The sequence below is a fragment of the Cervus canadensis genome, chromosome 1, assembly GCF_019320065.1.
Source record: "Cervus canadensis isolate Bull #8, Minnesota chromosome 1, ASM1932006v1, whole genome shotgun sequence".
NCBI classification, from domain to species: domain Eukaryota; kingdom Metazoa; phylum Chordata; class Mammalia; order Artiodactyla; family Cervidae; genus Cervus; species Cervus canadensis.
In genome coordinates this window covers 48,442,058-48,467,997 of record NC_057386.1, presented here as the reverse complement: position 1 = coordinate 48,467,997, position 25,940 = coordinate 48,442,058, and the positions used below count along the sequence as shown (strand labels likewise).

Here is a 25,940-nt window from a genome sequence, read left to right as displayed (position 1 = left end):
TAGCGATTCCCTCCTCCAGGGGATCTTCCCGACCCAGGGATCAAACCTGGGTCTCCTGCATTGCAGGCGGATTCTTTACCATCTCAGCCACCAGGAAAGCCAAATGGGGTTCAAGTCCCCTGATAATGGCTCTGCACCTCATCTCCGGGTCCAGGTGGGAGAACAATGGTGTGATGACCTGCCATTCACAAGTCAGAGGGTTTTACAAGGAGGGCTGAGAGGTGGTGTGCCTGTGTGTGTGGGAGTCAAGGGGGCAGAACACGGTTGGTTGCAGCTTCCAAGGCCTGCATCTTTCTTTTCAGGGAAGAAGGAGGCATGGAGCAGGGGGAAGGAGGGGTTGGTCCTCAGAGACGACGGTCTCCCGTGGCTGGATAAAGCACCTCTCCATCTCTAGCCAACTCCTTCTCTTGCATCTGTTCTGTTCGTTTGCCAATTATCACATGAGCGCTATGCGCAGGCATGAAGCTAGTGCTGTGGAGATAGAGTTGAGGACAATATGTCTCTATCCTCTTAGGACAGAAACAGAGGAACTGAATGGGATGGGAAAGAAGAGAGGGAAAACTTAACCACTAAACCCAAAGATCTAAAAGACCTAGAGGTTCCCCAGGGAATTGGGACTGCGTGATAACGTCAGGTATTCTGAGTTCTGCCAAAAATGCTTTGACTCTCAGTCTTGCTGGTCCTGCTTCCTGCCCCAGGCATGTCTGTTTCTCCTCCCTGCGATCCTCTCTCCAAGGAGGCGTGTGGAGCGGGGATGGAGCGGTTCACGGTAAAGGACAACAGGCTGGAGAGGACTCAAGCAGGCAAGAGTGGGAAGACCTGCAGCCAGGATCTGAGGATCTGCGCTCCATCCCCTGGTGACCTCAGAACACCTAGAAGATGCCTGTCGGGTGGTTCTCCTCGGACATAAACGCTGAGCTAGAGCCGTCACTAACCACACAGATGTCTAGGAGGAGCTTTAGAAAAAAGGAGAGGCAGGCTGTGTTGTAATTCTGTAGAGATGGAAGGGTTGTGGCCTTTCCTCAGTGCATACATGTGTGTGTGTTTGTGCTTAGAGCTGCCTGCCAGGGGCAGGGCTCACCCAATCATCTAAGGACGCAAGAAACTGCCCGAGCCCTCAATTGCCGGACTCAGTGGCAGACAACAGTGCCAAGGCCAAAGGCAGCGTAAGAAAAAGCTGTCTGGCACAGGTGGGGGCGGGGGGCGGTGGTCACACCAACCCTGCCTGCTTTGTCCTTGCCCCCTCGGGGCTCGCAGGGCCCACTGACACTCGCCAATCTATAAAGCCTACAGCAGGACAGAGGAAGGTGCAACCTTAGCATTCGTCACCCAGGGGCTGCTGAAACCTTAGGGGCGCAAGACGGTCCCTTCTCCTGGAGAAGGCTGCCTCCAGGGCACCGCCTATACAACACAGTGGTGGAACCACAGCAAGTCTGTAGGCATCGGTCCATGGAGCAGGGGTTGGTTCCATGGGAACTCCCCTCTGCACCAATACCAGCAGCTTCCAGAATGGATGGCAACCAGAGTGTTAACTAGAGAAACACGGGACGTTAAGACAAACACACGCACCCTCTCCCAGCAGAGAAGCTCCACACCCACAGGCGCCGCTCATGACCAAGTCAGGCCAGGGGTGCGAGACCACCTTTACCTGCTCCGGGTCCCACCACGTCCCGGCTCGGGGACTCAGCCATGGCGTCGGCCAGCCGCTCCCGCAGGCCCTCCTCGCTGTGCTCCATGGAGGCCATGTGCCGCAGCCCAAAGCCCTCTGGCCAGCTCCCGCACACCTCCAGCAGGGTCACGCTCCGGTCGAAGGTACCTGCAGCACACGGGGACATCCGACCTGAGTCACCTTGCCGAGGGCAGGCTGTTCTCGGCGCTGGCCCACCGCCACCTCCCCGCCCCTGCCCGGGGCCTGTTTCAGCCCTTCCTGAGGACGGAGAAGGGAACACCACGAAACACAGATGCTCAGGGCAGAGCAAGACAGCTCATGCCACCAGCTCAGGGCATGGAGACCTCCACGGTGTGGGGCTAGTAGTTTTTGAACTGTTTTCTTTTTCTTTTTTTCCCTACTGAGTGGCTTTTAAGACCTTTATTCCCTGACCAGGGATTGAACCTGGGCCCTCAGCAGTGAAAACATAAACAGTCCTAACCAAAAAGAGTCCTAACCACTGAACTGCCAGGGAATGCCCTGAACTGTTTTCTGAGGACCTGCAGGGTTCCTCTGAAGTCTTCAGGGAATACTTCAGGCTGGAGGTCAAAGGCAGCGAACTCCTTGCCCAGATTCAAGCAAAACTCCCCTTACTTGACTCTGGTAATGCAAGAGTCAAGGCTTCCCCTAAAGCTTCATTTTTCAAATGGCTTACCTAGTCCACATTTAAAAAAAAAATGTTTTCAAAGCCACTATAGCCTCTAACCTATACCAAACGTCCTCATTTTACATCTGAAGCTCAGAAAAGTTACATCCCAAGATTCAACAGCAGGTTTGTGGGCCGGTTTGGTTCAAGGACTTGGATGGCCTGACAGCTCAGTCTACACCTCATTCTCCTCCACTGCACAGAGTTCCCCAGGACATGAGCATCACGGGGCACTATTTGGGGTGGCAGCAGCAGGAGGGCTGGGTGACAGCATTTCTACAAAGATCTTTCCTCCATCGGAAGCTGCACCCCAGTTCCAAAGAGTACACGGTGCTCTGCTGAACGCCAAGCTTAGACTTTACGTGCACAATTACTTCAAAGGTTACCTTTAAATGATTTGACTTTATTATACAGCAAATCTTCTGTGAAAGCTTATTTCAGCCACTCTCTCTTGGAAGGAGATTATAGTCATGCTCTGTTACTTTAAGCACATACTCTCTCCCCAGTGATTAGGTAACTGAATCCACCACATTTATTGGGCTTGGTTCCTGCCAGCACCAGGAAGATGGGGGAAAAATGCAAATGCCAATGTTTCCCAAAGTTAAAAGTACACCAACACACACTCTTTTTATCGGGCCTTGCTTCTCCTCTTTGATCAGCCGTCAGAAACTATCTTCCCTCGGCAGTCTGGACTGGGCAGCGTCAGCGCACACTCTCTGCCAATGACAGGTGGTAATAGAGAGGGTGCGAGCCCCAGCCCCGGCAGGCGGCCCTGCCTCTGATAACGGCCCAAGCATCAAGGTGATAACCATTCGTAAACACTCCGACAGCCGGTGACTCCATACATCAGCAAAGAGGGCCAGATAATCCTGGGCTCTCCTGACCAGACAAAGGCCCTTGGCCAGTCCGCTGGGATTTCTATGTGTGGCTGGGGTCACTCCTGGCTCCTGAATGTCATCAGCCAAGTTTGGCTTTGATTTATCTCTTGCCTAATTGGAGGGTGGATTCCTGGTGCCGGAGGAATGGGCAGCGTCTATAAATGCATCTCCCCGGGAAGGGGCCCACCTGGGGCGGGGGTTGCCGGGGATCAGCTTGCTAGGTGGGACCCTGGAACGGGGACCTGCCCCATACACCGTCCTCTCCCCATCGGGCAGGGTCAGGTGATGGGCCTGGGGAGCCAGGCGCTAGGCAGTGGGGCCCGAGTGCTCAGAGTGTCAGCCCTCCAGAGGCCTGGGCTGTGCTCGTCTTGCCCGGGAGCCCACATTCAGTATCAGCGTCAACCACGACTCAAAGGTGCCCAGTCCCCAAGGAGACACACGGACTGATGACACCCAGCGGCCTGGGAGTCCACCGTCCACTCACTAGGTGGGGAGAGGCAGGCCCCTGCTTGTCCCTTTTCCATTTCTGAAGTGGAGCTAATAACACTTTGCCCTGTGTCAAAGGAGGGGAGAGATTAAGCAAGGTTCCTGCCAGCTCTCCTCCAGCACTGCCCCACTCTTAGTTGACAAGATCAAGAGCTACAGCACCAGTGTTCCTCTGAAGGGTCTGCCTGGGACGTCTATGCCTAGTAATTTACAGAAGAGGAGATTAACAAGAATACATGGGCACACTCCTCTTCCCTTTGCGCTCAGGGCCGAGGTGGCAGCTGCTGCTTCTTTTTTTTAATGGACAGAGATGTCCCAGAGCCTGGGAAAGGAAAGAGAACCACTGTTCCTTTTCTCATTTGCAAGAGCACGGTGCCTGCCTTGAGAAAGGTGCTCTGTTAAGGTTTGTATGGACTGTGTTCAGAAGTCACGGCAGGTAAGCTGAGAGCAGGACCAGGAGGAATATCAGAAGCCAAATGAAGACAACAAGACAATGCAGCAGGTGTTAGAGCAAAAAGTGTGCAGGACAGAGGCTGTGACAGAGGGTGAAGGCCAGAGGAGTCTGTGATATTTTAAGGGACAAAGTGACAGGATACAGGAGAAAAAGATCAGGAGTTAGTGTTATAGTGGAGAATGGAAGCAGAAATATAGGATCCACACAGATGAGCTGTATGTGTACTGGCTCTGGGCAAGCCGATTATCTTTCTGGGCCTCTGACTCCTCATCCATAAAAGTGGAAAAACAATACGGTCTCACAGGGGTGTTGCAGGGTGTGTGTTAGATAAATGGCGTATGGTGAGTACTCTGCACATAACTGGTATGCTCATGTATATGTTAACAATAACAAGTTTACACCATGTGAAGCATCATCATAGATGTTGACTATCACGATCCTGAGAGGCAGGATGGGTACCACTCCAGCATACGGAAGAGGAGCTGAAAGTGCAGAGAGATTCAGGGGTAGGCTCAGGGTCTCTGAGTGACAGATCTGGAACACAGGCTGCTAGTCCTTAGCTGGGAGCTCATTCTATCAGCGGCATCTGCCCTGGAGAACTGTTCTAGGGAGAAATCACCCCTGTCTTCCTTAACTTGTTCTGGGAACTCCTGTCACCTTCAACCATGACCTTTTAAACATGCCTCCCATTCCCAACCTGCCCAAGTTTCTTGGAGTATCATAATCAAAGCTATAACAAACCTAGACAGTGTATTAAAAAGCAGAGACATCACTTTGCTGACAAAGGTCCATCTAGTCAAAGCTATGGTTTTCCCAGTAGTCATGTACAGATGTGAGAGTTGGACCATAAAGAAGGCTGAGTGCCAAAGAATTGATTCCTTCAAACTGTGGTGCTGGAGAAGACTCTTGAGAATCCCTTGGACAGCAAGGAGATAAAACCAGTCAATCCTAAAGGAAATCGACCCTGAATATTCATTGGAAGGACTGATGCTGAAGCTGAAGTTCCAATACTTTAGCCACTTGTTGGGAAGAGCCGACTCACTGGAAAAGACCCTGATGCTGGTACAGATTGAAGGCAGGAGGAGAAGGGGATGACAGAGGATGAGATGGTTGGATGGCATCACCGACTCAATGGACATGAGTTTGAGCAAACACCAGGAGACGGTGAAGGTCAGGGAGGCCTGACGTGCTGCAGTCCATGGGGTTGCAAAGAATCAGACACGACTAAGCGACTAAACAACAAACAAATCATGATTATGCTGAGGAGCCATTCTGTATGTTGGATGGCACCCAGGAGAAAAGAAAAATTGATAGGGGATCCAATCTGCTCTCTCTTAGCAAGGGTGCTGTGAGGAAGCAGGGGGTAGGAGGCTGGAGATACAAAAGGGAAGTGAAGTGTTAGTCACTCAGTCGTGTCTGACTCTTTGCAACCCCATGGACTGTGGCCTGCCAGGCTCCTCTGTCCATGGAATTTTTCAGGCAAGAATACTGGAGTGGGTAGCCATTTCCTTCTCCAGAGGATCTTCCCAACCCAGGTCTCCCACACTGCAGGCAGATTCTTACCAGCTGAGCCACCAGGGAAGTCCCTTCCCAAGCAAGTGGTCAGCAAAGGAGCATCCGATCATTTCTACTATCCTGAGAGGCCGCAGCGGGGATGTACTCAGTGGTCCTGCTTAGAGGGTGAGGAGGAGTCCCAGCAGAGGCTCAGCAGTGCCCCTTCCTGCCCATCCTTCCACCCCTCCAGTGCAGATGAGGGCAGCAAAGGAGCTCACGAGGTCTCCTCGTCCTGGAGCGAGAGAAGGGCTGCAGGTGTGTGTGTGCGTCAGCAGGCGCCGGGGTGAGAGGCCAAGCCCTGGGGAGAGTGAGGTCACCTCTGGGCTCTTAGGCAACTGCATATCTTGTCAGCGTGGTCGACGCTGCCATCATTCATCTGGCCAGCCCACAGACACTCCATCAGATGGGCTGGCCCTTTGAGCCCCATTATGGGGGGGAAGGGTCAGTTTCAAGGGGGAGAAGACACTTAGAGCAGGCTGCTGGCAAAGCACAAAATACACGTACTTAGCAACTCAGATCTTCAGCTGAAGCAACCCTCTGCTGTTTACCAAGCCCTCTCACGTTGGTTATTTTCGTGAACTCACACATTCATCAAATACGGATGCGTGTCCACTGTGATATGAGGGAAGCACCGTGCTGAGGGGTGGGGATACAAAGTGAGCCAAAAAACAAAAAAAAACAAGGCCCATAAAGCTCGGGGAAGCAACCGTGATCACCATTTCACAGATCTGCATTTGACTGAGACTGGCAGCGGTGAGAAGACTGAAGGTCCTGAGTGTGACAGTCTTCCCTGATACGTCCTGGGAGCCCCTTCCTTCAGGCCCACCTCCCACCCTACTTTTCCCAGAATATATTTCCTAAGATTCAGTTTAAGTCCCACTGGCGCAAGGAAATGTTGTTATAATGATAATCGAAGTTATCAGGAGCGCTCTTCCACGAAGTTTGATTGTCTACAAATGTCTTTACCTGTTGGGGTGAAGCTGGTGAAAGCAATAAACTTACCACCCCCCAAATGTGCATGTTGGCAAACATGAAATGATACAGGCCATTTTGGGGCACTGATGGATGCCTCTGAAGCTCATCCTCAGCTTCCCAGGTTAATGAGGCTGGTTTCATGGCATCCTTCCCATGCTGCCTGACATGATTCACACGATCTGCTCTTCAACCTAGTTTAGAAGCCGCTTGAGGGCATGGATTCCTCCAGAAGCCACAAGTCTGTAATAAGCACCGGACTGTGTGTATTGCGCTTGCTCAGAACATGTTTATTGACTGATTACAACCATCTGAGAAATTTGACTGTCGCTCTGGAGTCAATATACCCTTTGGGCATATTGTCCCAGAGATTATGCCTTTAGGGCCAGCATGGGGAGGGGGAGAGATGGCGGTGGGCAGAAAAAGAAGCTAAAATTAGAGGAAGGAAAAAGCTAAGTAAGTGAGCAGAAGAAAATGCTGCAATATCACTTCCTACTGTCTTCTCTGCACTTATTTTAGAGCCGAGATTCTGGGAACTGGAAGAACCAAAACAATCTGCCTTGGATGACAACAGAGAGTCAGGCTTGTACAGGTGAGTCTCCTGAATCCTTCATCCCAATTGGGCATCCTGTGTTATACTGTCTCCCCAGAGGAGAAATAGGTCAGGTTCTTGGGTTTCACAAGCCCATTAAAGGCCTGCCAATGACAGCTGGTGAGCCAGCAAGGTCTGGGGAGGCTGGGGGCACACGTGCTCTGTCTTTTGTGCACCACTGTCAAGGGGCAGGGAAGACCAGCGGGTGAGGCAGCATGGGGGAGCTGGGATGTCCTCGGAGCTGATAGTGTCTAATCACACCCTCACTGTTTAGCACTGTTTAGGAGACTGTGGCTCAGCCTCCTCTTTGAACTTTCATGAGAGCCTGTTGATCTGATTTCCAGCCACCAGGGAGGCCTGGTACCAAGAGTAAAACTTGTCATTAAACAATGCTCTTCAAGGCACAAGCCCTCGGGATGAGAGCGCGTGATGATCATGACATCCATGATAACTCAGAGATGATCCCAGGTATGATGAGACCAGCCACTGGAGAGTCTCCCCACCTGCTCTCCAAACTAAGCTCCAGACTGGTGCTTTCTCTACGCGACAGGTGCTTTCACGTAAGCACGGGGTGCAGATATTAGCTTCCTGGTTACTAGGTGTGGCTGCGGGCATGTTTCACTATGTCAGCATGCGCTATGCCATGGCTGACAGTCATGGGAAGGGAGGTTGAGGGCAGAGGAGGACCCCACCTGTCCCTCTCAATCCTTCAAGTCACTTCCCAAGATAGCTGTAACCCACATTCACCGACGGAGTACAGAGCAATCTTGTAGGACTCAGATTATCGAATGTTCACCAAACTTGTGGCCAGGTACCACCTCTGTTCCATAGTCATCCATTTGGCTGTGAGGTTCAGATTTGGGAGTTAAGTCATTTTTAAAGGCTCTACTTCTCCAGTTCAGAAGTGAACTTAGGAAGAGAAGGGAAAGGTACCAACCAAGCACAGAAACACCTAGGCTGATGCTGGAAGCCAGGGGATGCGTCCAGATGAGATGATGGCACGTCTGTCCTCACGGGCCCTTGGGGCCACAAGCAGGAAGGGACTATTCACTGTTCATCAGAGGTCTGTGAACAGACAGCTGTGAGGGACCAACATGTCAAAGGCACCTGAGCCAGGGAACAGGAGTTCAACAGTAAGGGAGACACCAAGAATTTCTTTGTAATGTAAAATAGAGGAGTTAAAAGCAATGATACAATGATACAAATGATACAATGATACAAATGAAATTATTTACAAAACAGAAATAGACACACAGATTTAGAGAAGGAACTTATGGTTGCCAGTGGGTAAGGATGGTGGGAAGGGATAATTAGGAAGTTTGGGATGGACATGTACACACTGCTATATTTGAAATGGATAGCCAACAAGGTCCTATTATATAGCATAGGGAACTCTGCTCAATGCTATGTGGCGGTCTGGATGGGAGGGGAGTTTGGGGGAGAATGGACACATGTATATGTATGGCTGAGTCCCTTTGCTGTCCATCTGAAACTATCACAACATTGTTAATCTGCTATACTCCAATATAAAATAAAAAGTTTTAAAATAAACAGATAAATAAATTAGTGAATAGGAAAAAAAAAGTCATTTTGACAACTACTTGCCCAACTGCAATGTTTGATCACAACTCATACTTTAAAAGCTTATAATATAGATGACAAATCCAGACATCCAGGCTGTAACTGGAATTCTCCCATTGGCTTTTCTGCTTAGTCTAGGCCTTTAGTTCCCCCACTTACCACATGGAGAATAAACGAGTGACTCTCATTTAAGGGGTCTGCTAATATCTTCAAAGTAATTCATAGTAACGCACTCACAGAGTAATGGTGAAATGATGTTTGAGGTTCCTAAGGTATCCAAGGGCACCAAATTTCATTTTCTGTGAAAAAGTGAAAGTGAAAGTCGCTCAGTTGTGTCTGACTCTGCGACCCCACGGACTATACAGTCCATGGAATTCTCCAGGCCAGAATACTGGAGTGGGTAACCTTTCCCTTCTCCAGGGGATCTTCCCAACCCATGGATCGAACTCAGGTCTCGTGCATTGCAGGTGGATTCTTTACCAGCTGAGCCACAAGGGAAGCCCAAGAATATTGAGTAGGTAGCCTATCCCTTCTCCAGGGGATCTTCCCCACCCAGGAATTGAACTGGGGTTTCCTGCATTGCAGGTGGATTCTTTACCAGCTGAGCTACCAGGGAAGCCCTCATTTTCTGTGAACCAGTTCCACTAATCAAACAACCATCCCTGTAAAGAAGTCTTGTCTGGAAGAAGCAAGGAAGGATTCTCCCACCAAACTGTGGTGGGAGCGCAATGCTGCCAACACCTTGATTTTGAACTTCTGACCTCAGAAATATGAAAGAATAAATTTCTGTTGTTTTAACTCACCAAATTTGTAGTAATTTGTTACAGCAGACTTACGCAAATAATACATCTATAAAACAGGGAAATGAATATCTGCCTTCCAGGGCTGTCATGAGCATCTGACCAAGCAGTACATGAAAGGTCTTCCCTGGTGGTCCAGAGGTTAGAGTCCGCCTGCCAACGCAGGGGACAAGGGTTCGATCCTTGGTCCTGGTTGATCCTGCATGCCAAGAAGCAGCTAAGCCTGTGCGTCACTACTGAGCCTGTGCTCTAGAGCCTGAAAGCTGTAACAGGAGAACCACTGCGATGAGAAACCTGTATACAGCCACGAGAGTAGCCCCCACTCACCACTACGAGAGAAAGCCTGAGTGCAGCAACGAAGGCCCAGTGTGGCCAGAAATAAACAAATATAGACAGTGCAGGAGAGTGCTTCGTGTAAGCACAGGGCCACCGGGCCCCTCCAACATAGCGGACAAGCCGGGGGCTGTGTGAGCACCTCTTCTTAAGGACAGTGGGATCTGTGAAAGGCTTAGAAAGTGAGCGGGGGCACTTACAGGCCAGAAGACAAGCAGCTTGAGGAAGATACTGGGTGGGGAGGGGAAAACAGTCATATCAGCTCCTAGTCTGGTCAATGCCATCGTGAAACCTAAGTGCATCTGTGTCATTACGTATCCAGGGCCTGTGATGGGGAGTCACAGCATCCACACGGGTGTGTGTCCCCGCTTCTCTGAGGATGCCTGCAGGGGGCACAGGGGAGCAGGACAGGTGGCCTCGGCTTCAAGGTCAGGTCCTTCACATCCTCTGATCTCCTCATCTGAGGGGGGGACAGGATGCTCGTCACCCTAAATTCTTTAATGAATAAACAGGACTGTAGTCAACATGGGTAAGGATGAAATGAGATAGACTGTTGCTAATGGGAATACTGGGCTTCCCTGAAGGCTCAGTGGTGAAGAATCTGCCTGCCAGTGCAGGAGACACGGTTTGATCTCTGGGTCGGGATGATCATGTGGAGAAGGAAATGGCAACCCACTCCAGTATTCTTGCCTGGGAAAGCCCACAAGCAGAGGAGCCGGGCGGGCTACAGCCCATAGGGTTGCAAAGAGTCAGATATGACTTACTGACTAAACAACAACAACAACATGGGAATATTATAGATATAAATCATCCAAAGGGCAATGTGGCAATATGTATAAAGAGCCTTTTAAAAACATGCCCAACTGCTGACCTGGGGATGCCACTTCCAGAAACCTAACCCAAGTAAATAAGATGCCAACAACCTTCATGCACACAGACGCTCACTGCCACTTTAAAAACAGGCTATTTGTTAGTAAACTATGCTTCATTGTGGCAGAAGAATACTAGGTAGTCTTGAAAAATGATGTTTATAATCGTAGAAGTTCTATAAGAGATGATGTTAAATGATTTGAGATCAATAGATACACATTACTAGATACAAAACAGATAAACAACAAGACCTACTGTATAGCACAGGGAACTCTATTCAATATCTTATAGAAACCTACAACGGAAAAGAATCTGAAAAACAGTATACAACACACATATCTGAATCACCTTGCTGTCACTGTAAATCAACTTTAATTCATTGTTCTTAACAAGAGTAACACAGGGACTTCGTTGGTGGTCCAGGGGTTAAGAATCCACCTAGCGATGCAGGGGACATGCGTTCGATCCCTGGTCAGGAAGCTAAGATCTCACATCCCACAGGACAGCTAAGCCCGAGCGCCACATCTACTGAAGCCTGTGTGCTCTAGAGTCTGAACTCCGCAACAGGAGAAGCCCCAGAGCTGCAATGAGAGAAAGCCCACGCGCTGCAACAGACACCCAGCGCAGCCTAAAAACAAATAATATATTTAAAAGAGTAAAACAGAACCGTATAGTAAGTACTACCAAACAATGTAAAGAAATCATAAAAAAAAAAAAAAAAGCACTTTACATGATTCCTGACAAAATGTTATTAACCGTGGTTGCCTCTGGGCATTTGGGTTATATGGGACTCTTCTGTTCCTTTACGCCTTTTCTATGTGCTTCTTATAACTTCCATAATCAGTGTGAAACAAGCCCACAGATGCTGGGAAAAAACTGCGAAAACAATGCCCGTGGCAGGAGCACTCATGCCGGGACCTGGATGCGGAGCCTGTGGAATGCGGGGACGGGAAGCCCACAGGCGTGACTCCCGGGGCGACTGGGCCCGTGGCCCCGCCGCCCACACCTGGCTTCTCTCCCAGGGGCCTGGCTGGCTGCACGCGATGTTGACCCATCCTGTGTACCTCTGGCATGTTTCTTATTAACTCGTATCAGGAATGTGCACCAACCTGCGTGTGACAAATGGCAAACAACTCCACCTCTGTACAAATTTCATACATCAGATCAGAGGGCCGGGGGGCACCCTGGAAGGAGTCGGTTTTCACATCAAGCTCCTTTATCTGTCACTTTCGTTCCCACCCTGCCCTGCCCCCCAAAACTCCCACTATCCTTTGGATGAACAGGATGCAGCTTCCTAGGAGACACCCTTTCATGTCTGCCAAGGAAGGTTCGAGCCCCTCATATATCATCAAGAGGTCACCGAGCCGGGCCCTGCCTTCTATCTGGGAGAAGGGTTTAGTCATCTCAGGAAGGAGAACTTCCACTGGCTTCACACTCAGACCAGACCCGGGGGTGCCTCCAACAGGACAGCTTTCCGAGTCAGGCTGACACTGGCACTTCCCAGACAGGATCTCAGAGACCCTCTCCTCCTCTGCTTTAAGAGAGGCACAGTCAAGATTCGTCCCCTTCCAGGTGGGAAGAGAAGAATCATTTTACAGCTCGACAGCAATGAAAATATTCCCTCGGGATGCTTGGACCACTTCTGAGGGTGGAGAGAAAGCTCACACACAGCCTAGTGTCATCGGACTCCTAAGGCAAGGCTCAGAATACACTGCAGGACCAACAGTATCCTTGGAAACCTAACAACTTCTTGAATGGAAAAACTTCATGTCACTGTATCTCTCAAGACAAGTAAGCACACAGGCTACGTTTTCTATAATAGTCCTGACTCTATCTAATTAGTTTGGTGATCAGGTATTAGGAAACGGAAGAGAATAAATATTTGTTGAGTGTCTATTTTGTGCTGGGATCAGCCAATTCACGTGGATGAGACATTGCTCCAACAAATCTAAGAGGCTGATGCTAATATTCCCATTTTACAGATCAAGAAACTGAGGCAGAGGGAAGTAACTTTTTGCCCAAGGTGACAATATCAAAGGTACAGTCAGGATTCTGATTCTTCCTTTAACGTCTGTACTTTCCTCATGAAAATCCAGGCTGAATTTTGATTTTGAAAATGTGGCTGCAGGAACAAGAAGGGTATTTTCAGTGGAGTCTGTCTTCCTAGTCCAGAATTTTAAAGTGGTTCTTGAAATTGAGCTGTAGTGGGTGTGGGGGCAACAACCCCACTAAAATCCTGTGTTTGTCTTAAAAGAGATTATAGTGCTCCACAAAGAAGCCGAATTTGAGGCTCTCAACTGAGGAGAACATTGAAGTTGGAACCTGGGGCTAAGACGTCCTCTATTTTTATTAATTAAAGATGATGTTTCAAAACCATCAGATTTATCATGACTGGATTTCAAATAAATGCACAGGCAAGCATGGCTTGTCCTTTGGGTTATTTTTGCTCCTCCCTGAGGATCTGTATTTCCTCACACGAGACTTCTCTGCATCCTGGGCTGGCTCGAGGTGAATGGAGGCCCAGCTTTGCAGGCCTGGGTCCTGCTAACCTCAGGGCTTTTCAAAGGCCAGAGAGGGATGGGTGTGCACAGTGGGTCCTACTGCCATTTGCTCCTGGAAGCAGTGGTAAAGAATTCACCTGCCAGTGCAGGAGGCATTAGAGACATGGGTTCGATCCCTGGGTCAGGAAGATCCCCTGGAGGAGGGCATGGCAACCCACTCCAGTATTCTTGCCTGGAGAATTCCATGGAAAGAGGAGCCTGGCGGGCTTCAGTCCATGGGAAAAATCACAGAGTCAGACATGACTGAAGCGACTTAGCACATATGCATGCCCCAGCGGCAGAGGCTGGGGGTGGGGGGAACGGGAGCCGTCCACCCCCACCCTGTGCTGCAGGAGGCTCCTGAATGAGCCTGTGGGTCCCAGAGCTGACTGGTTCAACATCCTGGCCATTTTTCGCTTTGTTATTCTGGTAGTCATCGAACTCTGTAGCCTTGAAAATGGTACCCCCAGCTCAGGCAACTGGCATTTCCATTAGGAATATGTGATCAGCTTCTACCAATCTCTACCACCAAGACCCATCAGCCCTCACTCCATGGGGTAAACCTGAACCAGATTTTCTGCCGCAGGCGTCTTGGGATGAAGCTCTGGGCCTGGCCTGCCATTCTGATGTGGACTCAGTTATATTACATGACAGGATCTCTACTTGCCAGGCCCTTGCAATGAAGCTGTTCAGCAGACTTGGCCTCAGGGCCTTAGAGGAGCAAGATGAGAAAAGCACTCTTTGGACAACACAGGACACCCACCGGAGCTGGGGTGGCCAGGGACGCCTTCCATCCGAGGTGGAGACGGGTGGTGGACAACCCAGAGAGGGGAAGGGGTTGGGGGGGTGTATGTCTGAGCACAGAAATGAAAGCAGGGATGTTTCTCAAGTGGGGGCCATGAGTCAACTCCACAGGAGTTGGAAGTCTCCCATGAAGAATGAAGCCTCAGGCAATTTCACAGAATTATTGCATATTTTCACAATTATTTCACTTTGACTCTGAGATCATTCTACAGTGGTACCGTAGACAGGACAGACACTGTTGCCTCCATTTTACAGAGGAGGATACTGTGGGTCAGGCTGGCTCGAGGACTTGCCTCAGTCACCTTGGTCTCTTGCTCACAGTGGGGCCATGGAGCTATCTGTTCCGGTCGTCCATGAACAGACCCGGACATGTCAGCAATATCACTGTGGCTGCCTGCGGTGGGAACAGCAGTGGGATCAAAGTGGGGGCGGTGAGCCACCTTGCCGGAAGCTTGGCTCGGGTTTTGCTGGGGTCCCCTGTCCTTGACTTCTGGCCTCATTTCCTGGCCTGGTGGCCCAAGGGGGAGGAGGTGGAACTCCGCCTGGTATCTCTTGAATTTATCACAGAAGGGTGTGTTCGGGGCTTGTTCTGCAACTGAATCAGTGGGGTGCCCGGGAAATGTCATTTCCTGTCTTGACATGTCCCAGGATTTGTTCAGCCCTGGCTGGTGACCATGACTAGCAGCCCAGGCCTGGAGACCAAGGAGGATGGAGGAAGAAGTCAGGCGGCTGCTGGAACACACAGCGGGGAGCAATGAAGCAGAGAAATCTGCACGATGACGATAATCCCTTACATTCACACCGCCTTGCCCTTTACAAGGTGCTTTCACAGGCCCTTCCCCACTCCGATCACACAACACCCCCAGGCAGGAAGGCAAGGCAACTGTTACTAGTCTGCATTTCACAGCTGAGGGAACAGTGCAGGGAGCTGAGTGGGTGGCAGAGAGGAGACTGGGGAACCACTGGCCTCCACACCTTCCATTCTCGGAGCGTGGGCCCCACCAGGGGCAGCAGGACGCCCATCAGGAAGGGAGGCTCTCAGGCCCCACCCAGAGAGGAACTAACCAGCACCGGGGTTTAAGTCAGGCCCCTAGGGGATGCACGCTCACCGTGAAGGGGAGGCTGCTGCCGTCAGCGCTCCCCCCACCACCGGCCCTGTCTCCCTGCCATTCCTAGAGCCTAGCTGGGTCAAGCTACTCATTTCGAGACAAAGACCTGGAGGCCCAGGGAGGGGTTGGGTCCCGGGCCCTGAGAGGAGCAGGAGCAGACAGAGCCTTGGTCGTGCAAATCTGTCCTGGGTCCCCCACATCCAGCGGATGCCCGAGGGCCGTCTCCCTCGCCTTTCCACCCCCTGCCCCGCCCTACGCTTCTACCCTGAGACCACCCTCAGTGGCCGGTCCCTCAGCCTCTCCCCTTGGTTCCAGTCTTGTGTTAAGTGTTAACACAAGTTCTAAGGCCCAGGGTTAACCCTCTATTAAAGCAACAGAGAGGGTCGTAGCTTGTGCTAAGTCTAGGAGCCAAGTGGGAATGTGTGCGTGTGTGCACGTGTGTGTGTTGGCAGGTGGGATCAATGCTTGGATTGTCTCTGTCCATCCCCCTTGGGCCTTCCTGCCTCTAGGAGAAGGCTGGGGAACTCTTGTTTGCCTGTGAAGGAGGCTCTGCTCACGCTCTGCAAAATACCTACTTCATTACTAAGTGTGAAAAAGCCCCCCAAAGTGTGTTAATCTGGTTATGATTTCCCCTCTGCTCATTGGTCACGCTGTGTGCCAAGTTTGGCGCCTGTGGGTAAAGCGATTCCTATGCTGTGGCTGGAGACTGGGGCCAGGATTCCCCCTCCTTTTCCTCCACTTCTGCTCCGCTGGGGCCAATCAGGATGTTATTCATTTCCCCAGTTGAGAAGCGAGTTCAAAAAGGCCAGCAGAGCCTCCTCTGCCCCTTCCCTGTATAAGCAACGCCAACCCCTCCCACGAGGAGGAAGCGACATATTTTGTTTCTGCTTCACTCACGCAAGAAGCAGGTTTACAGAGTCGGCCCAGAATGAGCGTGTTTGTTGAAACCTATCTTTTCATCTTTAGACCTAGGGTACACAGTGAATTAGAGGAACAGCAGAGTCATCATAAGGAGAGGGTTGGGGGGGGAAGTCAAGGCACCAAGAAGCCCTTAGGAGGGGGCTGGAGACCTCATGTTACCACGTCAGACAGACACGGCCCTGTCATCCCCCCTTGAGTCAGAGCTAACAGCTGAATGAGAGAATTAATTTCTCATTGTGCTTCATCTGAGTTTTAGAAGTGCCGTTAGGGTAGAAAAGTTATCAGAATAGCTTTCTCATATGTCTGGGACTGTTAAGAAAAAAAGTAAACAAATAAAAAACAAGCCATCTTTCTTATAGAAATACTTACCACACTGCTCAATGAACTTGCAAACTCACCAACATCCTCTTGGGTAAGTCATTAATGAAGAGGTCTGGATATGAGCTCGATAATCTCCTAATGGGGGGGGGGTGACTCTCTAGTTCTCAAGAGCCAAGATGGTGGGGGTACCCTATGGATTGGTGAACCACCCCTCTTCCTCCTCCCCCTGCCTGCGGTGTCTGTCTTCAAGGCCCAACAGTAACTCGTACCCTCTGAATCTAGCGGCAACCTCTTCTCTTCATGGGGCGCTTTGTATCTTATTTTTAAAACCAGGGGGAGGGGCTTCCCTGGTGGTCCAGTAGCTGAGCCCACCCTGCGACGCAGGGGACAGTGGTTCGATCCCTGGTCAGGGAAGATCCCACAGGCCACGGAGCAACTAAGCCCCGTGCCCCACAACTGCTGAGCCCACGTGCCACGACCACTGAAGCTTATGCGCCCTAGAGGCCATGGTTCTCAATAAGAGAAGCCACCAAAATGGATGCTTGTACACCCCAAGTAGAGAGTTGCCTCCACTCTACTAGAGAAAGTCTACTTGCAGCAATGAGACGAGGCACAGCCAAAAAATTACTAATTAAATAAAACAAAAAAAAAACAACAAAAAAAACCATGGTGAGATGAGAGCAGGGGGCCAGATCCTTTGGACAGATGAGGCGGTTATAAGGTCACTGAACTCTGCTGGCAGAAAGAGCATGTGGTTAAGAGTGGGCCAACTCAACTAGTTGAGCAGTGGACTCAACTACTGGACCACCAGGGAAGCCCCTCCCCCTGGTTTTAAAAAATAAGATACAAAGCGCTCCATGAAGAGAAGAGGTTGCAGCTAAATTCAGAGGGTACAGGTAAGTGCAGGGTTTGGTTCTGGTCTGTTCTATGTGACTTTGTGGGCTTCCCTGGTGGCTCAATGGGAAAGAATCTTCCTGCGATGCAGGAGATGCAGGAGACATGGGTTCAATCCCTGGGTCGGGAAGATCTCCTGGAGGAGGGCATGGCAACCTACTTCAGTATTCTTGCCTGGAGAATCCCACGGACAGAGGAGCCTACAGTCCATAGGGTCACCCAGAGTCAGACACAATTGAAGCGACTTAGCACGCACACACGCATGTGACTCTGTGCAGGCCCCTCAACCTCTAGGCACCTGAGTTTTCTCTACTGGGAAAGAGGAATAACAATGCTAGTTATTATGGCTAGTTATTCATAATTTTCAAAATCATGTGAAGATTCAAATGACAAGGTACGAGGCAGAACCTTCAAGACGATAATGTGTAATCAGCTTGCAAAGTACTGATTCTGCTCTCAGAAGTCAGATGGATGGCCTTAGGCTGGTGCTTTCACCACTTCCCTCCAGCTCCTTGGAGACATAGGGAGGATGTCTGAGCTGTGTGGCTTCCTGTGGTGTGGGAACATTCACATAGTTTAGCTGGGTTGCTCATTTCTAAACCAGGAATGTGAAAGTCCCCTGTAACGTCTTTATTATAGCTTTCATGTTGCACAAGATCCCTCACTGCTGCCCTCCAGGATCAAACGGGCTCACCCTGCAGTTGTCCTGATGTCCCAGAGATACCTGAGAGCCAGGGGCCTGCAGCACAGATCTTGCCACATAACAGGTGCCCAGTAAATGTTTATTAAATGAATGGATGAAATGACAAGGCTTAGTTATCTTTCCATCTGAAGTATGCATGTATCATGGGTCTGAAAGGGAGCTCCTACTAAAGGCATTTCTCCGCCACCCTCCTACCTCCAGGCAGCATCACCCTTCAATCTTTCTTTTTAAAATAACTCCAAAAAGGAGAGGTCCCTATGCTCCTTAGAGGGACACTCCTGAACCCTCAACTCAGTAGCCGCCTTCCGCCTGCAATATTAATCTAAGTATAATCAGTATCTCTATGCTGGAAAGATCATATCCCAAGGCCAATCGTTTAGGAAAGATTATTTAGCTTGGTCATTTATTAAAGATGATGTTTGAATTTTATAGATTTACAATTTCATACACAGGGCATAGGCCCTCTGAATAGCTTCTATGCTTAATAAGAAATACTTATGGTAGGGACAGGGTTTCCCTGCTGCAGGAGATGTGCGTTTGATCCCTGAGTTTGGACTATCCCCTGGAGAAGGAAATGGCAACCCATTCCAGTATTCTTGCTTGGGAAACCCCATGAACAGAAGAGCCTGGCAGGATGGGGTCGCAGAGTCAGACATGACTTAGCAACTAAACAACAGCAACAATGGTAGAAGCATCTATACATTCAACAATCTATACACTGTTGAGAATAGATGTATTAAGCATATTTCATGGATTTCACTGCTGAGTCAGTGAGTAGTTTTAGTTCCTAAACCTGTGTGTGAGTGAGTAGAGTCGGCTCCTGCCATGGCAATAACTTCAAAATGTCTTCTTTGTCTAAATGTGGTATCTCTTACAAACTTCTTTAATGGTCAGTTTTTTAGCATATGGTGTTCTTTTTTTTCAAATACTGGATTACATTCAGATTCATTATTGCACAAAGTGGAACTGGCAATCAGACTGTCTATACCAGAGGGCAGTGAGGGTGTTCCAGTCTAAATGCTTTCAGGGAAGTAGTGTGGATCAATTATCTGTCTAAATGCAGGATTTCCACTGGATTCCCGAATCCTCAGACAGTTGTTCAGAAACACTCCTTCAGATCAGTGAGTTAGCATTTCCATCTCCACACATCTGAGGAGTCCCACCAGTCACAGCGGCTCCTGACTATAGGGACTCTTCAGAGCTTTAGGTCAGAGTCTGGGTGTAGGGTAGGGGCATGGTTGATAAATAGCAGGAAAAGCACCCATGTTATATGATGGAAGAACCTCTGACCTGGAACATCATTCTCAAGACTTTCCTAATAAGAAGAATCCCCAGGGTGCTTATTGTAAAAAAAAAAACAAAACAAAACCATTCTTAGGTCTGTCTCCAAGATGTTCTAATGCAGTAGACATCAGATAGATTAGTAGACCCTGGGAGAGGGTCTGATTCTTACCTGGGAAGCTTGGGAACCAATGCTCTAGAGAAGCTGGGGCTCAAATCCAGCCTTAAGAATCTCTCAAGACTGAAAAAGCAGGTGACTGTCCCCCGCACCATGATCGTGGTAGTTCACTCACAACCATGTGGCAACTCAGATGCTATAAAGGAAAGGTGACTGCTCTAAAGAAAACTTGCAGGCTGCTCGCATTCTCCCTGTTTCCTCTGATTTTCCTCCTTCCTCTCCGACCACCCCTCAAGCCTCTCCAAGGCCTTGCTCAGCTCTCTCTGCTCTTCAAATGTTGCTGTTTTTCAGGGTTTCATCATTAAGCCTCTTCTCTTCCTTTTCTGTGCACTGTGCCTGGGCGAGCTTATCAGCTCTCAGTCACAACTACCACAGACATGCGACCGACTTCCAAACTGGGCTCCTACCTCGGTTCTCTCATGGTCTCTAAAGCCACTTGTGTCAGACTGAACGCATTCCCCAGGCACCTTCAAGTCACGTCCAAAACAGATCCATCACCTTACTGCTCCGGAATGTGGCCTTCCCTCTCTAGTCCCTAGACCAATGGCTACACGGTCTTCTTTGTGGCCCTAGCCAAACCCCTCCTCATTCCACCCCCACTGCCAGTTGACCAGGAAAGTTCTCTGGGTTTTACTTCTTAAACCTCTTTTATAAAATTAATCAGTTAATTCATTTTTTTGGCTGCACCGTGTGGCTTGTGGGATCTTAGTTCCCTGACCGGGGACTGAACCTGGGCCCCGGCAGTGATGGTGCCAAGTCCTAACCACTGGACCACCAAGAGATTCTTTTCTTAAACCCTCCTGAAGCTGTCCCCCGCTCCACAGCCACTGGGCTCAGGCCCTCATCAGTTCTCATGGAGAAATGGCAACGACTTCACACTGGTCTTCCTGCCTCTGTGCAGAGTTTCCCTTCTTTTCATTTTCCTTAGTGCCACTCTACAATACAAATCTGAACATCTGCCTCAGCGAGGCCCCGGATAAAGCCCAATCTCTCCGGCACCACTGACCCTGGCCACTCTCCACACTCTGCACCGCGCCCCCTGCCTCCAGGCGCTCTGCCCACTGCGCCTTGGAAGTTGCTGCTCCTGCTGCCTACACTGTTCTTCCCTGGTGCTAGTGCTAAGTCGCTTCAGCCCTGTCCGACTCTGTGTGACCCATGGACTGGAGCCCTCCAGGCTCCTCTGTCCATGGGATTTTCCAGGCAAGAATACTGGGGTGGGCTGTCATGCGCTCTTCCAGGGGATCTTCCTGACCCAGGGATCGAACCCCTGTCTCTTATGCCTTCTGCGTAGGTGAGTTCTTTACCACTAGCGCCACCCGGGAAGCCAAGTCCTGTTTACCCCTGAAGACTCAGATCAGCTGGGAAGTTGCCTAGCATTCGTCCTCCAGGGTGGACTTAGGTCTTCCAACCTAAGACTTCCTGGTCTTCTCCCCAGCACCCTGGGCTTCCCTTCCTTAGAACCCCACGTGCAGTCTACACAACAGACCCTTTTGGGGGTCTACTGGGGCTTCCCCGGTGGCTAAAGAGCCTCTTGATGAAAGTGAAAGAGGAGAGTGAAAAAGTTGGTTTAAACCTCAACGTTCAGAAAACTAAGATCATGGCGTTCGGTCCCATCACTTCATGGCAAATAGACGGGAAAACACGGAAACAGTGACAGACTTTATTTTTTTGGCTCCAAAATCACTGCAGATGGTGACTGCAGCCATGAAATTAAAAGATGCTTGTTCCTTGGAAGAAAAGCTATGACCAACCTAGACAGCATATTAAAAAGCAGAGACGTTACTTTGCCAACAAAGGTCCCTCTAGTCAAACCTATGGTTTTTCCAATAGTCATGTATGGATGTGAGAGTTGGACTATTAAGAAAGCTGAGCGCTGAAGAATTGATGCTTTTGGAGAAGACGCTTGAGAATCCCTTGGACTGCAAGGAGATCCAACCAGTCCATCCTAAAGGAAATCAGTCCTGAATATTCATTGGAAGGACTGATGTTGAAGCTGAAACTCCAATCATTTGGCCACCTGATGTGAAGAACTGACTCATTGGAAAAGACCCTGAGGCTGGGAAAGATTGAAGGCAGGAGGAGAAGGGGGTGACCGAGGATGAGACGGATGGATGGCATCACCGACTCTATGGACATGAGTTTGAGTAAACTCCAGGAGACAGATGGTAAAGAATCTGCCTGCAATGCAGGAGACCTAGGTTCAATCCCTGAGTCAGGAAGATCCTGGAGAGAAGGGAATGGCTTTCCACTCCAGTATTCTTGCCTGGAGAATTTCATGGGCAGAGAAGCCTGGCAGGCTAGAATCCATGGAGTTGCAAAGAGTCAGACACGACTGAGCAACTAACACTTTCAACTTATGGTCCAGCCACGGTGCTGAGTGCTGGGAATTTTGGTAAAGGTGACAGACTACAAAAAGAACAATATTTTTGACCTATTTTCCCATTAGGGTATAAGTTTCTGGAGGGCAGCATCTGCTTCTTCTTCTTTAAAAAAAAAATCTCTGTATCCTAAACGCAGGCAGGAGGAGAAGGGGACAACAGAGGATGAGATGGTTCAATGGCATCACTGATTCAATGGACATGAGTTTAAGCAAGCTCCGGGAGCTGGTGATGGACAGGGAAGTCTGGCGTGCTGCAGTCCGTGGGGTTGCAAAGGGTCAGGCACGACTGAGCGACTAAACAACAACAACAATCCTAAATGCACAGCACGGGGCCACAGTAGGAAGGAAAGAGGGAGGGAAGAAACTGAGGTTGTTTAACCTGGAGAAGAGATTCAGACAGCCGAGATTCTAGTACTCAAACATTTGAAGAGCAGCTTTACAGAATAGGGGAATAGATGTGTGTGTGGGGGTGGAGGGGCCAGGAGGCAAAACAGAACCCACGGGAGAAAACGACACGTTGGCATGTCTCAGACCAACACGAGGGGAGGGGCCACCTGATGCAACAAGCTGCCCCCTGCGGCGGACACAAGGCTCAACCGGAGCCTGAGCTCCTCGGGAAGCCTGTTTGGAGTCACATGGTTGGGGACTGGTCCCTCGGCTGCGTCCCCACTGCACACGCACACCTTCAGTGATGGGACTGTGGTCGAATGAGCTCTTTGCATGTCTTCCCTTCAACTTAGCACTGTGTTTCATCTTATTTTTGTATTCAGAGGCCAACAAAGGCAGGACAGGAAGTGGTGAAAGGCTCAGGCATATACTAGTAATATAATATTGGGCAAATCAGTTAATGCTCCTAGTTCAATGTATACATCTATAAAACAGGAATAAATAAAAATAGTACCTGATGCAAAGAGCTGACTCACTGGAAAAGACCCTGATGCTGAGAAAGATTGAGGGCAGGAGAAGAGGATGACAGAGGATGAGATGGCTGGATGGCATCATCAACTCAATGGACATGAGCCTGAGCCAACTGTGGGAGACAGTGAAGGACAGTGAAGCCTGGTGTGCTGCAGTCCATGGGGTCGCATAGAGTAGGACATGACAGAGTGACTGAACAACAAAGGCTTAAATGAACGTGCCTGATACAATAAGTGCTTAAAGCCCACTGATTATCAAAATGACCCTGCCAAGTTCTTCTGTTTCAGAAAGAAGCTGTGGTATAAAGACACTCTGTATTAGGCCAAGGAGCTGACCTCAGGGCCAGGATTTGAGACATCTCATATAGTAATCCTTTCGGGCATTAAAAAGAAAATTTTCTCCATGATTTTTCAATCATACTAAAATGATCTGACAATAAAAGGAAGTATTGTCTTCATCAGGGGAATACAAATGCTCTTTGTGAATGACATCACCTCTCCCAAAGGAATTATCTGACCAACCAGGGGAGAAGTTCAGAGCTCACACAGTCTCTAGAACAGCGCACTGCTTCCTTGCCGTGGGGCTCACCAGACCTAAGTATCAATCCCGAGACTTCAGAGAGGACTATGGTGCTACACCCCTGTCACGGTCTCAGCAAGTCCTGCCAAATGCTGAGAATGTGGGGTGCTCAGGTGCCTGACCAAACCAACCTCCTTGGCTTCACAATTCTCTGACCTCTGCACACCAATGACCTTCACCTTCATTCTAGCCGTTCATTCACCTGGATCCTTGCAATTGGCACTTGTAGTGTTTGAAGCAAGAGACCCTGCATCCTGATCATGAAACTGCCTAATCGTCAATTTCGTTCACTTCCTTATTTCTATTGGGTTGGCCAAAAAGTTCATTTGGGTTTTTCCATAACATCTTACAGAAAAATCTGAATAATCTTTTTGGCCAACCCTATCACTTCATGGCAAACAGATGGGGAAAGAATGGAAACAGTGACAGAGTTTATTTTCCCAAGCTCCAAAATTACTGCAGACGGTGACTGCAGCCATGAAACTAAAGGGTACCTGCTCCTTGGAAGAAAAGCTATGATAAACCTAGACAGTGTATTAAAAAGCAGAGACATGGAGAAGGAAATGGCAACCCACTCCAGTATTCTTGCCTGGAAAAGTCCATGGACAGAGGAGTCTGGCGGGCTGAAGTCCATGGGATTACATGACTGAGCATGTGTGCACAAGGGTGGAGGGAAATGGGTTGGTAGCAATAAAGTGGTAGAACTAAAAAAAAAATAAATAAATAAAAAAATAAATAAATAAAAAGCAGAGACATCACTTAGCCAACAAAGGTCCATATAGTCAAAGTTATGGCTTTTCCACTAGTCATGGACAGATGTGAGAGTTGGACCATAAAGAAGGCTTAGCGCCTAAGAATTCATGCTTTAGAACTGTGGTGCTGGAGAAGACTCTTGAGAGTCCTTTGGTCAGTAAGGAGATCCAACCAGTCTATCCTAAAGGAAATCAACCCTGAATATTCATTGGAACGATTGATGCTGAAGCTGAAGCTGAAGCTTCAATACTTTGGTCACCTGATGGGAAGAACTGACTCACTGGAAAAGACCCTGATGCTGGGAAAGATTGAGGGCAGGAGGAAAAGGGGGTGACAGAGGATGAGATGGTTGGGTGGCATCATCGACTCAATGGACATGAGTCTGAGGAAACTCTGGGAGATGGTGAAAGACAGGGAAGCCTGGTGTGCTGCAGTCCATGGGGTCACAAAGAGTCAGACACAACTTAGTGACGGAACAACAAAATACTAATGATACTTTTCAACCTCACGAGTCTGATAGTCCCTGAAGCCCTCCCTAATATCTCAAGCCACTAGCTCCCTCCTGGTGATACTTCACCATCGCTGACCCCCTGCCACTTCTCCTCCTGGTTTATCTGCCCCTCCTGCTTTGCTAGAGGCATCCAGAATGATCCATCCAACCATCAAATTTCTCTGCTCCTGGGCTGCTGAGCTGTGCTGCAGAAAGTTGACTTGTGTCAACTGGCACCATGACAAATTTATCAGGCAGGCTCTCCCTGCTCCTCAACCTTTTAAAAAAATTTTTTTTTTATTTTCCCATTTGTTCCTGGTCGGCTCCCCCCTGGATTTCCCCCTCTCTTCAAGCTCCTCTGTCCTGTCACAACTCTCTCCCTCACTCTCCGCAGATGACCTGCCAACTCACTGCCTTTGGGATTTCCATTTGAGTTCTTTCTTTTAAAGATTCAGAAGGCCATGCCTCTTAAAAGCGACCCGGGGCAGGAGCGACAAGCACAAAACTTGGCCCCTGAAGAATCATCAAGCCAGCCAGTCAGGCAGAGTGGAAGCAGAGTCTCCTCCGGATGGACAAAGTGGGCGTGGGGGTGTCGGCTGGGAACAAGCCCGCAGCTCTCCCTGCCTCTCCTCTCCCACCGAACGCGTTCTGCAGAGTTTTTGATTTCGCCCTTGTCACTTCCATTCTCCGTCAGCTTGCTGGTGCCGTGTGAGGCTGAGTGCCATCCTAAGGTGGATGGAAAGCTGATGACAGCCGGCGGGTGAGCTCCTGCCCCAGGGCGGGTGGTTTATAATCCAGATTACCCGGGGCTGCCTCCGGACGAGGAGGGACAGAACAGTAATCATTCCGGGGAGACTTGCGTGTGAGTGTGTGTGTCTATTCACTGCAGAGTCATCCCCGGATTTGGAAAATACCTGTCCAAGGTAGCAAACAAGAGGCTAGTGTGTTACCGCAACTCCCGGCCACGGTGGCCAAGCTCCTTGGTGTCCCAGCCTGGCTCGCTCCCCCAGGCTTGTCTCCCTGACTCCCTTGTCCCCTGGGTTACGTGTGATGAACCTCTTTTACTTCCTCGGGTGGACTCCTCCCTCTCGCCTCTGGGCCTTCACGTCCTCCCTCGATGACAGCTTGAACAGAGCTGGGCAGGTCCGGTGCCCCTCCTATGCGCTCCCATAGCAGAGCCCCGTGAACCCACTTG

At 49.7% G+C, this 25,940-nt stretch overlaps 1 protein-coding gene across 1 annotated transcript in view; it reads right to left on the bottom strand.

Moving 5' to 3' along the window:
• BCAS3 (BCAS3 microtubule associated cell migration factor) overlaps positions 1-25,940 on the bottom strand; it is a 578,882-nt gene that overhangs the window by 21,350 nt on the left and 531,592 nt on the right. The window contains exon 25 of the mRNA XM_043460326.1: positions 1,649-1,816. Coding sequence (XP_043316261.1) covers positions 1,649-1,816 — 168 coding nt within the window. The remainder of the gene's footprint in view (positions 1-1,648; positions 1,817-25,940) is intronic.